This window comes from Oryx dammah, unplaced genomic scaffold, assembly GCF_014754425.2.
Source record: "Oryx dammah isolate SB20612 unplaced genomic scaffold, SCBI_Odam_1.1 HiC_scaffold_6, whole genome shotgun sequence".
NCBI lineage: Eukaryota > Metazoa > Chordata > Mammalia > Artiodactyla > Bovidae > Oryx > Oryx dammah.
In genome coordinates, this window is record NW_024070190.1 from 19,083,892 (window position 1) to 19,100,982 (window position 17,091).

General features: G+C 35.4%; 1 protein-coding gene and 1 non-coding gene across 3 annotated transcripts in view; both read left to right on the top strand.

Annotated features, from left to right (window-relative positions):
* The window catches only part of WAPL (WAPL cohesin release factor), a 77,305-nt gene that overhangs the window by 56,313 nt on the left and 3,901 nt on the right, over nucleotides 1-17,091 (top strand). For both annotated transcript variants that reach the window (XM_040242176.1, XM_040242177.1), the window contains exons 6-17: nucleotides 39-191; nucleotides 462-598; nucleotides 1,335-1,446; nucleotides 3,418-3,645; nucleotides 6,545-6,656; nucleotides 7,004-7,101; nucleotides 7,725-7,801; nucleotides 10,316-10,491; nucleotides 10,814-10,929; nucleotides 11,145-11,309; nucleotides 13,279-13,486; nucleotides 14,538-14,626. In XM_040242176.1, coding sequence (XP_040098110.1) covers nucleotides 39-191; nucleotides 462-598; nucleotides 1,335-1,446; nucleotides 3,418-3,645; nucleotides 6,545-6,656; nucleotides 7,004-7,101; nucleotides 7,725-7,801; nucleotides 10,316-10,491; nucleotides 10,814-10,929; nucleotides 11,145-11,309; nucleotides 13,279-13,486; nucleotides 14,538-14,626 — 1,671 coding nt within the window. The remainder of the gene's footprint in view (nucleotides 1-38; nucleotides 192-461; nucleotides 599-1,334; nucleotides 1,447-3,417; nucleotides 3,646-6,544; nucleotides 6,657-7,003; nucleotides 7,102-7,724; nucleotides 7,802-10,315; nucleotides 10,492-10,813; nucleotides 10,930-11,144; nucleotides 11,310-13,278; nucleotides 13,487-14,537; nucleotides 14,627-17,091) is intronic.
* On the top strand, nucleotides 1,904-2,010 carry LOC120865519. Its single transcript, XR_005721427.1, has one exon. It is a non-coding gene; the product is annotated as a U6 spliceosomal RNA (small nuclear RNA).

Here is a 17,091-nt window from a genome sequence, read left to right on the forward strand (position 1 = left end):
TTTATTTAGAACAACTAATTTAATACCTTTATTAATAGGTGAGGCTGTCTTCAAAGGAGCAAAATCAAAAAGATGATGGAGTTTTTAAGGCTCCCGCACCACCACCCAAAGTGATAAAAACTGTGACAATACCTACTCAGCCCTACCAAGATATAGTTACTGCACTGAAATGCAGAAAAGAAGACAAAGAAGTAAGCATCCATATACAGTTTTACTGCATGTGGATAGAATTTTGTATGTAATTTAGCCTTTTAATGTCTTGAGCACATATCAGTAAACTGATACTGAGTTTTGAACCACAAACTTACCTCGTCCTACTACTACCAGTGTTTTTAAAACACTTGTTGGTTGCCATCTAATAAACTTACTTTATACACTTTTAAATAAAGCAGAGCAAGTTCATAGATTTAAATATGCTACTTCATAGTTACAAAAGAGGTGGACTTATTTTTTCTTGGCAGTTGTATACTGTTGTTCAGCACGTGAAGCACTTCAATGATGTGGTGGAATTTGGTGAAAACCAAGAGTTCACTGATGACATTGAGTACTTGTTAAGTGGCTTAAAGAGCACACAGCCTCTAAACACACGTTGCCTTAGGTAAGATCTTATTTTTATATTTGAAAATTGTATGCATGCTCCTTCTCATTAAAATTTTTTAGCTCAGTGGAGCCAAACATTTGCAATTTTTGTTATCATAGGTGTAGGTTATAGCCAGTGATGTTAAAATGTGATTGATTTCTTTTAAGGGACTTGATCCTACATGGACTAAAGAAAGTTGGATGGTACAGCATTTTAGCATAGCATAGGGGGGCTTCAGTTTCCAGATGTTAAAAGTGTTATGCCAAAGAATCTTTTCTTTTTTAGCACCAGATTTTATACAAGCAAGTGATAAATGATTTAAGCATGTTTTGATTTGGATCATCTTTGGCATACTATAATGGTTTGAATATCTTGGTTTGATTGGATTATCCACTCATTTGGAATATGTCCAGTTATATATTTATACTTTTTATGGATCAGAAACATGGAAGATACCTGAGATGTTTTTGCTTTTAATGGTAGCAGTAATATAAAGGATACACTGAAGACAATCATGTATTATTTGTGTTTTTTTAATATAGCGTACCTAATCACATACTGTGCATCAGTAAGTATTTAATAAATTTGGTTTGCCCATGTCTTTATATTGTGATCTGCATGGGCAATGCTTTGACTCACATAAACCCCCAACCCCGGAGCACTCTGTTGTTTATTTAGGTATTAGCAAATTAAAAAAAAAAACAAAACGCACTAGCTATTTTCAGTCCCCTTGACCTAGTCTGTTTTCTTCTAGTGTTATTAGCTTGGCTACTAAATGTGCCATGCCCAGTTTTCGAATGCACCTGCGAGCACATGGAATGGTAGCAATGGTCTTTAAAACCTTGGATGATTCCCAGCATCATCAGGTATTTAAGTTTCTGGGGTTGAGAAGCATTATTTTAGAATTCTAGTTTATATTTACTAAATTTGTTTTTGTTGTTTAGTAGCTAAGTTGTGTCCCAGCTCTTTTTGCAACCCCAAGGACTGTAGCCTGCCAGCCTTCTGTCCATAGGATTTCCAGGCAAAAATAACTGGATTGCCATTTCCTTCTCCTGGGGATCTTCCCCACTCGGGGATTGAACCTGTATCTCCTGCACTGGCAGGCAGATTCTTCACCTCCACCAGTGAAGCCCCATATTTGCTAAATATTGAGAAAAACTTAATGCCAGGATTTTTTGCTTAATAAATCATTTCAGACTATTTGCTCAACATTTTTTCTTCCTTGTCAGTTTATACTGTTAACCATTGTCTGACATGACATACGTACCATACTGAATACTTAGTTCTGTAAGCATTGATTACCTTGAATCAGAAAGTACTGGGGTGCTCGCTTTGGCAGCACATATACTAAAATTGGAACGATACAGAGAAGATTAGCATGGCCCCTGTGCAAGGATGACACGCAAATTCGTGAAGCGTTCCATATTTTTAATACAATATTATAATTAATCTCCAATTAAAATAAGTAATCTATATTTAAAAAAAAGAAAGTACTGGGGTGAGGGGGACAACTTTTACCTCTTTGTGACATTAATAACATGAATAAAAACTTTGGATATTAAAATTCTAAGTATTTTGCTTGGATGTTGAATCCCATTGTGAAAAGGAATCACATCCTCATTTTCATTATGACTTGACACTTTCTCTTAAAAAATAGAGCATATTTACATATAAAAGTTAGGTTTAACATTTTCAAAGTTAGAAAAAAATCACTACTAATCATCAGTGGTGGTAATTTGAAATGGCTTTATTATATTTTTGTTCAGGAAAATTATATTTGAAGTATAGATTAGGTGACAGAATCTAATACTGAGTCTTCTGAAACTGAAAGCAATACACTTAAGCCCAAATGAAGATAAGTCAGTTACCAAGTTTTAGCAGGTTCAAAACAATGAGGGAGAAGAGAAATAAGAATTAATGTGCTTTCTTACCAAGTTATGAGAGGACCAAAGCATTAATATATATTCTTAGCGGCAGTGGATCTCCAAAGCCTTATTTCCAAACATATTTTGCTCTGTAAGCAGTTAGTTAGAAACCCAGTTTGAATTTTGGAGATTTAAAGTTTAAATTTTAGATAGTTAATTGTGTTTCTGTGCATTGAAATTCATGTAAGATCAAGTACACTTCAATTAGAATAGATACATAGAAAAAATGTTGAAGTACAGAATATCCCAAATGTTGGGAATATTCTAACATAGACCTCTTTGTTCTGTTAATGCTTTATATCACCTTCAGTACATGTAGATTTTATAAGCTGAATGTGCTAACCACCTGATCTGAATGATTTTGAGAGCACATGATATTAATGATTTTTTAAAAAAACTACTTGGTTCAACCAGGCCTGATAGGTTTATTTTAAACAAATGAGTCTAACACGTTTCTTCAAGCATCCTGAGTTTATGTATTAACACAAACCCAGCTGTGTTTATTTTTTAAAACACATTTACATTATTGATTTTAAATGGAAATTTGACTTCACTATATGATAAAGAACAAAGAGTGAAGTATATTATAAAGTAGGATTATATAGCTGAAAAAAAATGTCTTGTAAACTCTTCATTTAGCACAGAAAGGCCAGAAAAAATATAATTCCACTTAAACACTTCTGAGACATTCGTATAGGGAATGTCTGTAGAAAGGAAAATTTTAAGCCGTGGTGCTTTATGTATTTATTGGATGTATTCATTTCCCTAGAAATTTTAAGAGGGAGATTTTCACTGAATAAAACATTTTCAAGGTTTCTAAATGTAAACAAATGTCAAAATAGTCTTTTGTTGTCTGAAATAGTCACTAATTGCTTACATTAACTTTTCTTCCCCTTTTTGGGTCTGTTGAAGAATCTGTCCCTTTGTACAGCTGCCCTCATGTACATACTGAGTAGAGATCGTTTAAACATGGATCTTGATAGAGCTAGCCTAGATCTGATGATTCGACTTCTAGAACTGGAACAAGATGCTTCTTCAGCTAAGCTGCTGAATGAGAAAGACATGAACAAAATCAAAGAAAAAATTCGAAGGCTCTGTGAAACTGTGCACAATAAGCACCTTGATCTAGAAAATATAACGGTGAGTTCCTTCCTTTGGTTATAAAATGAAAATGTCAGTTTTTTTTAAATGTAGGAACTACATTTAGGCTATTAGAAACTTGAATTCTTAACACTATATGGGTTTTAGGAATAAAGATTTAAAGGATCTTCAGAAAGAGCCATATTCAATGAGCATTCATTTATTTCAGAGTATCTCAGGATGTCTGATTAACTGCTGCAAGGGACCAAGACTCAAAAGGAGGATTCCCAGGCGTGAACCCCTCTGCAGAGCAATGTCCCTCACACTCATGGCCATGGCTAGGCTTGTGCTCAGTACAACTCCCCAAATTGAAGATGATTATGTTGCTTTTGGTTGATTTTAGTTTTACTTTCCTCTGGCTTTTTAAAAAACTTGTAGAATCAAGAATATCCCCAAAGATTAGTAGGCCAGTGGATGATAACTGGTCTTGTCATTTTGAAAAAATAAGATTATTTATTTATATATACTTGACTTTCAGACAATTCCAACATTATATAATTATTGGTTTTTCTACTGTCCACTAAACTGAAGACTGCAATATTTGCTTTCAGAAACTACAGAATGCTTTGTGCTAGCCATATAATGACTTGGGATTATTGCTCTTAGTTGAGGTAGAGTAGGGAATAGATTGAGGTGGAGTGGGAGTTGAGGGGGAAAGCAAGTTAACATTAAAAGATAGGATACAAAATTGACATGTATTTAGTACTTTCACTTATTAAGATTAGAAAATAGCTATTATGCTCAACGTGTGGATAAACAATCCTTCTACCTCACCAAACTATTTGTATCCTAATTTTAAAATACATTCATACTTTTAACATTTTTAGAACATATTACTATTTTTTAATGCTATAAAGAAATAAGTTTGAGCCTATAATTTTTATTTGCTGCATAACTGAATACATACAGCTTTTAAAAATTATTGTTACTATCATCATTATAATTTTCTCTCCCAACATTTAGATTCTTCCCAGGCATTTGCTCTTAAATAAAGATGATAAACTTGCTTGTTGAATTTTCTCCCATCATTTATTGAATTTACTAGGATGGTAAATACCAGTATAATAACCGTGCTGTATTAAGTAGTTAACTCATGTGATTAAAATGAGAACACACAGTTGCTGCTATTAGGATGTGGCGTGCCCCCCCAGCTTCAGCTACTCTCCCGGTGTTGTGTTCATCTTAAATTGTAACAATAGACATTGCTTTGTACAGTGACCGTCTCCTACACATTGTTTTATTCATTACTCAACCTGTTCCTTGAAATATGTTGCTATTCCTGATGTACCATGGAAAGATATTTTTAAATATTAATATAATATTAAAATATAATTCTAATAACAGAGCTCAGAATTGCTGAATAGTACTCTGATTAGTGATTTGGTTGTGTTTTAACTCTTTGAGAACTATTCCAGTTTCAAATAAAATGTTTGAATTGTAGGCTATTTTAAAATACTAGCATATTATATACTGAATATAGCCTAAAATACCAACAGTCCTTTTTATGCCTATAGAAACAAACCATAAAGTTGCTTTTTTACATCAGATCTTACAAATGTTTGTTGTATTAACATCAAATTACTATGTCCTTTTCTTCCTAAGCAAAGAAAGCCTCATTAGTCTTCATTTTCACTGCTGTGACTCATGAGCTAACCCTGCCCGAACTGATCTTATTACATTACTCTTTGAAGGACTTAGAATGAGAATTGAGCAGAATTATATCTGTTTTCATGGTGTTGAATTCTAGATCTGTATTTGTCACCTTGGACATCAGCCTTGTTCTTTTTAAAGTACAGAATAAAAGCTGTAAGGTATAAAATAAAATCTCTTCTAAATCAGTAATATTAAGATTTTTGCTGAAAAGATCTATTTTTTGCATTTCTAAATATTTAATTTATATTCAGTTCAAAATGGGCCAGCAAGATATACTGTAAACTTGCATCTTTCAAAGCAATGAGCTTTGGGAAGATAACCAGGTCTTTTCACCTTTGTTACATTAAAGCATTTCTTTTGTTTTATTAAAGTTCCTTTATTGTCACAGGAACCAAGTTGCCCTTTTAAAAGAAATTCAATTAAAAAGTAAAATTAATAATTGAAGGCAAATGAAGGGATGGAAAAAAACCTAGCCTGGTTTATAAATATGGCTCTGAGTGTTCTTTGCTTCCTCCAGTAGTAGTCCTAAATCATTGTTTATATATAATTTTGTCATAGAGGCCAAAGTATCCAAGCTGCTAACCCTGTAGTATAAAGTTTGAAATTGGTGAATATGAAACCCTAAAAAAAAAGTAATTTTGTTCAGAATAGATAAGAAAATATATAGAACAGTAAGAAAAAGACAAGCTACTTTACATGAATATAAAGAGAAGAATATTTGACAGGGGACTTACAGTAAAAGAATTACAGGTAACTGATAAATATGTGAAAATAAGCTCATTTGCTATAGTTAGAAAACATAAAGCAAAGCAATAAGATACCAGTTTTTACCAACAGACAGAAATTTTGACACACCCACACCTTGTTTCTGGAGTATTTCTTGTTATAACCTTTGTGGTAAATTAATCTATTGTATTGATCTGCAGTTAATTATACCTTTTGATTCGCCCTTGAGCCTATATGATGGTACCAGTATATATTTTATCGAACTGGCAAGTGATAGACTACTTTAAATAATGGATTTTCTCTGAAAACAAGCCAATGGATTAAAAATATTTCTTTAGCTTAAGACTGTTCTGATACCAGTTTTAAACTAGCTTTACTTTTAAAAAGCATTTACTGTATTAAAAAAATACTGTGGGCTGGTAGCATGCAATTTCCTTTTTTAAAAAAGCAATCTCTAGAATTGTTTCCTCAGAATTACTACTCAGAGTCAAAATTCCTTAATGGTGCTTCTGATTTTCAGACTGGGCATTTAGCTATGGAGACTTTGCTGTCCCTTACTTCTAAACGAGCAGGGGACTGGTTTAAAGAAGAACTGCGGCTTTTGGGTGGTCTGGATCACATTGTAGATAAAGGTATGATATATTACACATACATTTTTTAATGTAAAACCTGAATATTATGTTCATATATTTCAAAGAATAATTGCATCAGTTTGAAAAGATCTCTTCCTTTTAGTAGCATCTTCAAAATCTTTTAACTTTTAAAGAAAAGGCCATTAACAGTTTGATATTGGAAAGGTAATCATTATAAATTAGAGTCTCATACATTTCAGCATCTCACTGTATAAAACTTAGAATAAGTGTTCAGAGAGGTTCCAACACATTAATAGCATGTATACAGATGACTTTTAGTGTTAGTAAAGGGGGTAAGTATTGAAGTGATGAGACATGTTAATCTATGTCCATTTCCTTTCTCCTAGTGAAAGAATGTGTGGATCATTTAAGTAAAGATGAGGATGAAGAGAAACTAGTAGCCTCATTATGGGGAGCAGAGAGATGTTTACGAGTTTTAGAAAGTGTAAGTATGAACAGCTATTTGAAGAAAATGATCTAATCTTAAATATGCTCTCTGTGTGAGACTGTCATAATTTATATATCTCTAGAGTTTCACTTTTGTTAATCCAAATTGAGACTGTAATGCAGTCAGTTTGTTTTTTGACTTTTATGAATGACTTAGTTCAGTGTAGAAACATCTATGGGAAAATAATCTAGTGTGAATGAAAAGTTCTTGGCACAGATGAAATTCACATTGTTCCTTTTTTCTTCTGGAGTGTCAAGTACGTTAAATAAACATCTAATTTTTTTAAAAGTCTAAATGAATATACTTAAGAACTTTAAAATATTAGTTTATTAAGTTAGTGATAGCACTTTTCTGACATTTAAAGTGCTTGGTAGTTCATTACAGTGAATGTGTAGTACAGAATATATTAAAGGTGAGCAAGCAGTTATAACAGTGGTGTTTTGATTTTGTAATAAAGCAGTAGCTCTGTTATTTTAAATTTAGAACATGTGGGTTGTTTCTCCCTTTAGACAACAAGGGCTAATTTTTCCTTATCTTTATGTCTTTTAGAGCGCTTTGTGTTGTGTGTGAATGAATGAATGTTATGGATTGCCACAAAATTTCAAAATTTTCCCTTTTAGGTAACAGTGCATAATCCAGAGAATCAAAGCTACTTGATTGCCTATAAAGATTCACAACTCATTGTTTCATCAGCTAAGTAAGTTCTTCTGAAAGGCCGTGCTGTTTACGTAAAGCATCTGGATCGACTCTGAAGGAAGTGCCGCTGTCGCCTTCCTCTGTAAAGCGTTTCTGTCTGTCAAGCTTTGTGAGCCAGAAGCAGTGCAGTAGGTACAGAAGTTAGGAGTACAGATTCTGAAGTCAGAATGGCTTGAGTTTGGATCTTGACTTCAGAACATCAGCCCTATAATAGCTCTGAACTTACAGGTTCTTACAGAACGGCGGTAATAATTATATCTACCTACCCAAGGTTGTTGCAGTAAAAGAATTAGTATGTATGTTAATATATTTTAAGTTATATATGATACATATTTTAAATAATATTTTAATTCTAAAAAAGACTTTAAAATATCATTTGTATATTGTATATAATATAGATTATCTACAATATATAGAAGGAGTTAATATACATATGTAAACCTAAAACAATGCTTGGCATATAGTAGTAAGCATTAGTCCTTATTTTTATTGTAAATGAATTTTACTAGCTGCTTTCCGCTGTTTGTTTATACCTATTTTCCCAGATCTATATGTAGCTTCCTTCATTTCACACACTCTGCCCAGCTTTCTTGACACTGGGCTAATGATATCACCTCAGTGTGTATAAAGTTTCCAAGTATGTCTCCAGTCTTGGTTCTAGCTTATTAACAGCAGCTTCTTACTAATAAGTCTGTTTAGTTGTTGATATCTCTGCCCTGGTACTCTGGCCTCTAGCCTGTCCAATGTTACACCACAGTGGGTTAACCTTCCTCAGATTTTTTTTTTGTAAAAATAATCCCAAACTCCAAATCTGTGTGATTTCTTGTCTTTGGATGTATGTCCAAAGTCCTTAGTATCAAAGGCCCACTACAGCCTGACTCAAGTTTATCTGTTTTTTAACTTCTTGTTTTGGAGAATTTCAAACAGAGATAAGAGTAGACAATAATATGATAAGCCTCAGTGTACATGCAGCTTGAATGTGATCATCAAACATTGGCCAGTCATGTTACCATGTATATATAACCTTATCCATTCTGCCCTCTACATTATTTTGGAGCAGATTACAGATTTCATATAGTTTCATCCATAAATACTTGAGAAAAGAGAACTGTTTAAAAAATATAACCACAATGAGCATTTTCATCTCTTAAAAATTAGTAATTGCTTCATATTATAAGTCCAGTCAGTATTCAGTTTTCCCATAATCCCAAATAGTCTCTAGTTCCCAATATTCTTGTTTTTAGTCTGTAGGTTTTCCCTCCATCCTGTATTTGTGAATTCTGTGTTATACTTCATACCTTTAAGGTATGTGTTCTAGTTGTTGTATTACTATGTTTTACTTTCTCACCAAAGAGTATTTGTGCAAGTTAAATTTGTATCTTATTTTTAAAATGTCTCCTATATACTTAATGACTCCTGACAAATGCCTTCTAAAACAATGTTAGGAACCTTTTGTGATTAGGAACTTGTGTCAGTAGACATTAGAATTGGATGTTTGTGAAAGACCACTCCTCAGACTTTCTGAAGCTTTCAGTAGAATGCTGATAAATGCAAGGATGGTATATTGAATAATTAAACAATATACCCTTACTGTCTCTTCTTACCTCCCAACAGATTTAGTTCAGTGCTACTTAGGCAGTTAACAGTAACAGCATGGTAATCCTGGCGAACATCCCCAAACATCTGAACACATTATTTTAGGTTAGACATGAATACCTTCCTAATTAGAGAGTTTTTTTTAAGAAGCCTCTAGAGGGGAATTAGACATAGTAGTTTTAAGGATTTTGCATGTTATACATAAAGAATCAACTCACAATTTGTGTATTTCATCATTATTTTGTAGATATTAAGTTAATGGACTCGGTGATTTAAAGAGAGTCTCAGAAATACTAGAACCAGTTAAAGATTACATTTCCTTGTTACTTTGGGTAGTATCTTGTGAATCCTTAGATGTAGCTGATACCCTTGCATGACTGCCAGGAGACAGACATGTCAGTTAAATGACCTCATGTTTTTAAAAATGTTCTAATGTTTATGAAGTATTTAGTATCTGTTTATACAAAGTTATTATGCAATAGTAATATAAATAATATCCTCTACCTGCTGAGAGTTTACATTCTAAAGGACAAACATCTAAATGAAATTCAGAAGTGTCCAGTGCTGGCTTTTAATGGTTTTACCTTGGGTGAGGTGGGGTAGTAGGTTTGTTATGTTGGAGAGATTGGAAAAATTGGGGACAGCTGTTGGTAGTATAAACTTCTGCATCGAGTTTATAATTTTCACTTTGCTTAGAAAAATTTATATTAACAAGTTTTCCCAAAATAAAATTTAGCACCTAATGTGATATCAGACATGTTTGATGCATGGTTAAATAGTTCACATAACATCTGAATAGAAAAAGATTAATTTGGCAGCCTTTATGACAGATTTAAAGCATTAAGGTCCAAGGCAGTAGAAGTTCTTAATATAACTATTTTTGTTGAGCATAATAGTCTGTATTTTGTCTTCTCTTAAGAGCATTACAACATTGTGAAGAGCTGATTAAGCAGTATAACCGTGCTGAGAACAGTATATGCTTACCTGACAGTAAGCCTCTGCCTCAGCAGAATGTAACTAACCACGTGGGCAAAGCAGTGGAAGACTGCATGAGGGCCATCATCGGGGTGCTGCTCAACTTAACCAACGACAATGGTAAGTCATGCTTCCGCATATATTCTCATTGATAGACTGTACAGTATCACATGCAAAAATAAGTCAATCCCCTTGTTTCTTCTCTCAGTGTAGTGGTTTTTAAATTACTGTCATGTAACTCACTTATTCATGTATAGATTTAACTGCTTCTAAGAGCTGATGTTTTTAGAACCTGCCTTGTGGCTTGGCTTAGAAATATTATAGTCAACAATATATTTTAATAAAGAAATGACTATTCTTTTTTAAGCTATGTGTTTTTAACTTTTAATATTCGTGTTAATAGTTGGTCACAATTTCACACTTTGCCCATTCCCCACTTCAGAATGGGGCAGCACCAAAACAGGAGAGCAGGATGGCTTGATTGGCACAGCCATGAACTGTGTGCTTCAGGTTCCAAAGTACCTACCTCAGGAGCAGAGATTCGATATTCGAGTGCTGGTGAGTTTAAGTGGCTTGTTTCATACATATGTACTTGATCTAGTAAGATGATGAAACAACATCTTTGGGGAAATCATCATTTTATATACTGGTTTTTAACCATGTAGATGGTAGAGCACTGACTTGCTTTCTGGCTGCCATTAAGAGTTACGTATATTGTGTCCATTTGCTTTTAATCCTCACCTGTGGTAACATGCATGTTTTCATTTTTGTAGGGTTTAGGTCTACTGATAAATCTAGTGGAATATAGTGCTCGAAATCGGCACTGTCTTGTCAACATGGAAACATCATGTTCTTTTGATTCTTCCTTCTGTAGTGGAGAAGGAGATGATGGTTTAAGGATAGCTGGACAAGTTCATGCAGTTCAGGCTTTAGTGCAGGTAAGCAACAGCTTAACCCTAACCCTTTGTTGGTGGCATCTGTCCAAGTTCTTGATCACTTGCATCTTCTGTCTCCCTTCAGCCTCCTCTCTCCCTCTGCTATTTTTACCAGTTCAGTGAGAGGTTAGAATGTGTACCATTACTTCATTTACTCTGCTGTTTTCAGCTATGTCAGTCAGTCATTAGACACTGTTAGCAAAAAGCAGAAACAAGGCCCATTTGCTTATGAATCAAAGATAGATTATTAACAACAAATTAGGAATTAACTTCTAGCCTTAGTTCTCTAGCATTTACTGGTCTGATCTGTGCCCAGGACTGTGTGCATCTGAATACTGGGACATACTTTTCAAAGTATGTGTATCTTTGGAGTAATTTCCTAACTTAGAAATTGTTAGAATATGTACTAATATGTTAAGACTGATGTCCCCAACTCACCCCACCCCAAACACTCCCTTTCCTCTCGTTTATACTTCCTCTCAAAACTATATGTGAGTTTTGGGGGGTTTTTTGACAATGCTGGCATTACAGTTTTTATCTTTTTGCAAGCTACTTTTGTCAGTTCCTTAAGTGACAGTAATAATGAACCATCTTTTTCATTTTTTTCTGAAGTCTTGGTTAACCTTTAATCCTTTTGGTCTTTTTGAAACTAGAAGTGCTTGTGAACTGTGTTTTCAGGAAATAATCTGCAACTAGATGCCCGTCATCCTCTTTTCAAACATTTTGATCTCAGGACTTGTTTATACTCTTAACAATTACTGGGGACTCCAAAGAGCTTTGTTTATATGTGCTTTATCTATTGATATTTACAAAATTAGAAGTCAAAACTGAAAAAACTATAAAATACATTTTCTTAAGGGTATTAAAGTTTACATACCATTCTTCTGTATATTTCAGCAAGTTTTTGAGATCTACTTGGCATTTAGTTTTCTGATAGCTGTCATCAGTGATTTAGGGTTTCTCCAGATCATATCAGCAAATATATGAAACGCTTTCTGTACATTCAACATTGTGCCAGCACAGGGAAATAAGTAAGTGAAGGCAAGAGTTTTTAGTATGTTCCCTTTTTAGACTTTTTTGGTGTATACTTCCATTGACAATTGTACTTGCATTTTTTTAATTGAAATGTTGTTGGTTTACAGTGTTAATTTCTGCTGCACAGCAAAGTGACTCAGCTATACATACGCATTCTTCTTCATATTCTTTTCCCTTATGGCTTATCCCATCACAGTGAATATAGTTTCCTATGCTGTGGAGTAGGACCTTGTGTCCATCCATCCTGTATGTAATAGTTTGCATCTGTTAACCCCAAACTCCTAGTCCTTCCCTCTCCCATCCCCCTCCCTGTAGGCAACAAGTCTCTTATATTGGTGTCATCTTTGCACAGGCACCATGCTAATATTCTCTGTTATATGTGTTGCTAAAGCAAGCACTATACTTTTATTGTTAATACAGCAGTTGAGATTTAGTTCTCAGTCTTTCTCTGAGAACTTGGTTTCTACTTTCTTTGGTTTTTATTTCTTTAAATTTCTTTTAAAGAAGCCATTTGTTTTCCCCCAATATTATGAAACTTTATTTAGTGTCCTCTCTTCCTTCCAGTTAATTTATCCAGGCTGCTTGGATTTAAAGAATTTTTAACTGTTTTAATTTTAACTTTTAATTTGTAATTTTTGCTTGAACTTCCTGCCCGTTATTATCCAAATTAAAGGAAAGTGTTGAGATTTTCATTCTTAAAAATAGAATGCATACATCATCGGTAGATAATTTACTTAATTGAATCCCAGCAGCATTTATAGTTTTGTTTTGTCTTCAGTTGGATGTAGAGCTAGGGCTTTTACTGATATGTAGCCTTTTTACCAGACAGTATGCTTCTTAGGGTTAATGATGTTTAAAAGCAAATAGAGCCTTATATTTGGGTACATTGATGTTGGTAGGTGATTCCTTTTTAATGATCTTCAAAAATGTTTATCAGCTGTTCCTTGAGCGAGAACGAGCAGCACAGTTGGCAGAAAGTAAAACAGACGAATTGATCAAAGATGCTCCCACCACTCAGCATGATAAGAGTGGAGAGTGGCAAGAAACAAGTGGAGAAATACAGTGGGTATCAACTGAGAAGACTGATGGTACAGAAGAGAAAAATAAGAAGGAGGAGGATGATGAAGAACTTGACCTCAACAAAGGTATATTTTTTTTGACTGCTTTATTTTTTAAAAGATGTGTGTGTATTTTTTCCCCTGTAAAACATTTTTTTTACTTCATGTGTGGTCATAATCTTGCTGTTTTATGGCCTCTCTGGTTGAGTGCACACAGGCTTTGCTGTTTCGTAGCAGTCTTCACCTAGCAGTGAGAATGGTATGTGTGCACTGTTGGAAGGTCTGCGTTTCCTCCCTGGGCCTCTCTTTACTGTCTGTGAAGAGAAGCAACCAAGTAACATGACTCCTAAGGGTGTTGACAGTTTTGGTATTTTGCCCATATTTTAAATTGGGTTATCTTTTGTTGTTATTGAGTAGAATTTTTAGAGCCTTGATTCTTATCAAATACCTGGTTTGCAGATGAATTGTATGAGTTGTCTTCTTGAAAGTGAAGCTTTAAATTTGATAAAGTCTAACTTACCTATTTTTTATATTGTCTTTGTGGTCCTGGTGGTGTATCTGAGAAACCATTTCCTAACCCAGGGTCAGAAATATTTAGTCCTGTGTTTTCTTCTAAGGGTTTTATGGTTTTAGCTTTTATATTAAGGTCTCTCTACCATTTGTGGGTTGTCTTTTTTTTTTAAATTTGGTTAATTTGTGTGGATATTACATCTTCCTAGCACCATTATCCAGAGAAGGTGATGGCACCCCACTCCAGTATTCTTGCCTGGAAAATCCCATGGACGGAGGAGCCTGGTGGGCTGCAGTCCATGGGGTTGCGAAGAGTCAGACACGACTGAGCGACTTCACTTTCACTTTTCACTTTCATGCATTGGAGAAGGAAATGGAAACCCACTCCAGTGCTCTTGCATAGAGAATCCTAGGGATGGGGGAGCCTAGTGGGCTGCCGTCTATGGGGTCACACAGAGTCGGACATGACTGAAGTGACTTAGCAGCAGTAGCACCATTATCAACGTTTAGCAGTTTTGAAGTAAAGATGACCCAGTTGCTGGTTTCCTAGGTGCTTTTGTTGCTGTAGTTTTTGGTTTATATGTATATATGCACATGCACTATTAGTTTTCTGTTTTAATACTTTCAGCCCTTCAACATGCTGGTAAACACATGGAGGATTGCATTGTGGCCTCATACACAGCACTGCTTCTTGGGTGTCTCTGCCAGGAGAGTCCAGTAAGTAAGAGTTCTGTGTTTTATGTTATCCTAAAAGAATTTCACTGCAGCCACTTCACATCATTGCTTAATTAACTTGTTACTTTATTTTTCCCTCCTATTAAAAACTTTTAAAAATTTGGTGAACCTTAGAAGGTACATTTCAAAGTAAGAGTATATTGGTTTTGATGAAAAAGTTCCAGATTGATAGAGGAATCAACTCACATGTCTTTGGCTTAAGTAAAAGAGCATCATATAAGACCTGTGCTCAGCTGGCTTAAGGTGGAAAAGGTTCGCCTCAGTGATACCAAGGACTCATAATTTCTATCTTTAAACTCTGCTCTCCTCTGTGTGTTGTCTTTTGCTAGCTTTTTTCGTGCACCTATGCCGACTCTGTGTCTCACCTAGTTAAATAATGCCCAGCAGAAGAATGTGGCCTGTTTGTTTCTCTTTGTTTAAAGAGCAGTGATTTCTTTTCCCTAGGACTTTTCCACACCCAATGCAAAAGGTAGACTTCCTTTACCTTGGCCAACATTGGCTCACATGCTTTTGTTTGATCTACTCATTGGCCGGGAAAATGGGATTACTGTGTGAGATTTAGATCATGATTTAACTATGAAAAATCATGGCTATCCCTGGTGGCTCAAAGGTTAAAGTGTCTGCCTGCAATGCAGGAGACCCAGGTTCGATCCCTGGGTCGGGAAGATCCCCTGGAGAAAGAAATGGCAACCCATTCCAGTATCCTTGCCTAGAGAAACCCGTGGACAGAGGAGCCTGGTGGGCTACAGTCCATGGGGTTGCAGAGTCGGACACAACTGAGCGACTTCACTTTCACTTTTAACTACAAAAAGGATGTGAATGTGTACACAGTTGGGCTGAATCAGCACAGAAGTGGACATTTCTTGCTGTTTGAACAGTCTGCTTTAAAATGGAGGACATGTGGGATTTCTTCAAATTTATTTTTTAAACAGAGAGGCCCAGTAGAAGAGCCAAATTTTAAAATAGAGGTAGGTTTTTTTCCCCTACAAGCAAGGGCGTTTAGGCTGCAAGAAAGAATGGAGACCTGTTGTATAGAGGGATGACTAGTTTCTCTTTTCTTAAGACTAGAGGGCTAGAAGAAAAGAACATAATCATGATATGAAGGGCTTCTATCAGCCCACCCACATTTACTCATTTTTGCCATCAAGTTTTATCCATTGTCATTTTTGTTCTTCCTGTGTACCTTATTTGTCTTAAGTCTGGTGTGTTTTTCTGGATCTTTTTTGTTCATTTATTCCATATTGTAGAAAGGCTCTGAGCTAAGTGCACACTGGCCCACTTCGTTGTTGGCCCTTGCTGGCACAGCTGCTTTCAGGATCAAGACTAGAGTTCTTACCATGGTGCTAAAGGCGCCCAAATCTTTTTTTCTTTCCTGGACTCTCTTCATACTCAGCCCTGTCCTTATTTCCTTAAGATTCAGAGATTTTAAGGGCAAATGGGAAGCACAGACCAAGCAAAAAGGAGGAGGAAAGCACACCCTGCCCCCACCCCCAAAAAAGAGTGGGTATGCTATTTAAAGATTTTTACATATTTTGCATACACCCTGGTTTCAGTTATGTTCTTAAGTAATCTTAAAATTGAGTTTCTTTCAGATGTGAATTGTTTCTCTCTCATGTCTAAAGAGAGGTTAGGTTGTAGACAATATTGTGAATTTATAGAGCCCAGGATGTCTTTCTTACCTTAGGGGTCATTATGATTAACCCTAAAAAGCTAGCTGATTCCACAAAATGTAAAAGAAATTGGTTTGCCCAGTGTTTAAGCGGAGGAAAGATGAGAATCAGGTGGTTATATGCAGTAAGGGCTATTTTAAGGTAAAGCGCAGCATGCTTAGGAAGCCCAGGAGACTCTGGTGTTACTTTCCATTACCTGGTATGCATCTGGTGCGTTTTAATGGTCAGTCTTCTCTGTGGTCTTTCTGTTCTTGCTGCTCTCGACTCTCCTTTCCTGAAATCCTGCATACCACCACCATAGTTAACTTCCTTAAGAGCACATCTGATCATGTTAACCCTCTTCAATCCGCCAGTCTTTCTTGACTCACTGTCATTTAGGAAATGATAGCTTTGTTTACTGCTATAAGACTCCAAACTTAAATGCTTCTCCAATATTTTATTTTACTGAAGCATAGTTGAATCCAGTATTAAAGTCTGTCACACCCCTTGGTTGCGTTTCTAAATTCTGAAGTAGGCCATGCCGCTTCACACCTTTTCTTACCTCCTGTACACTACCATTTATTGCACACTTTTAAAATAAATGCTCTGACTCTCCTTCCCATGCCTTGGCTACTTACTGTGTTGTGCTGGTAATTTGTTGATAGAAAAGGATTTGATTTGGGTTGCTGAGAAGCTTTCACTTGAAACCTAGGATCTAATTCTTTACTCTGAATGAGAGAGGCACCCTTTTCTGTTGAGCCATCTTCATAGCCAGCATCCAGTCTTCCCACCACCGTG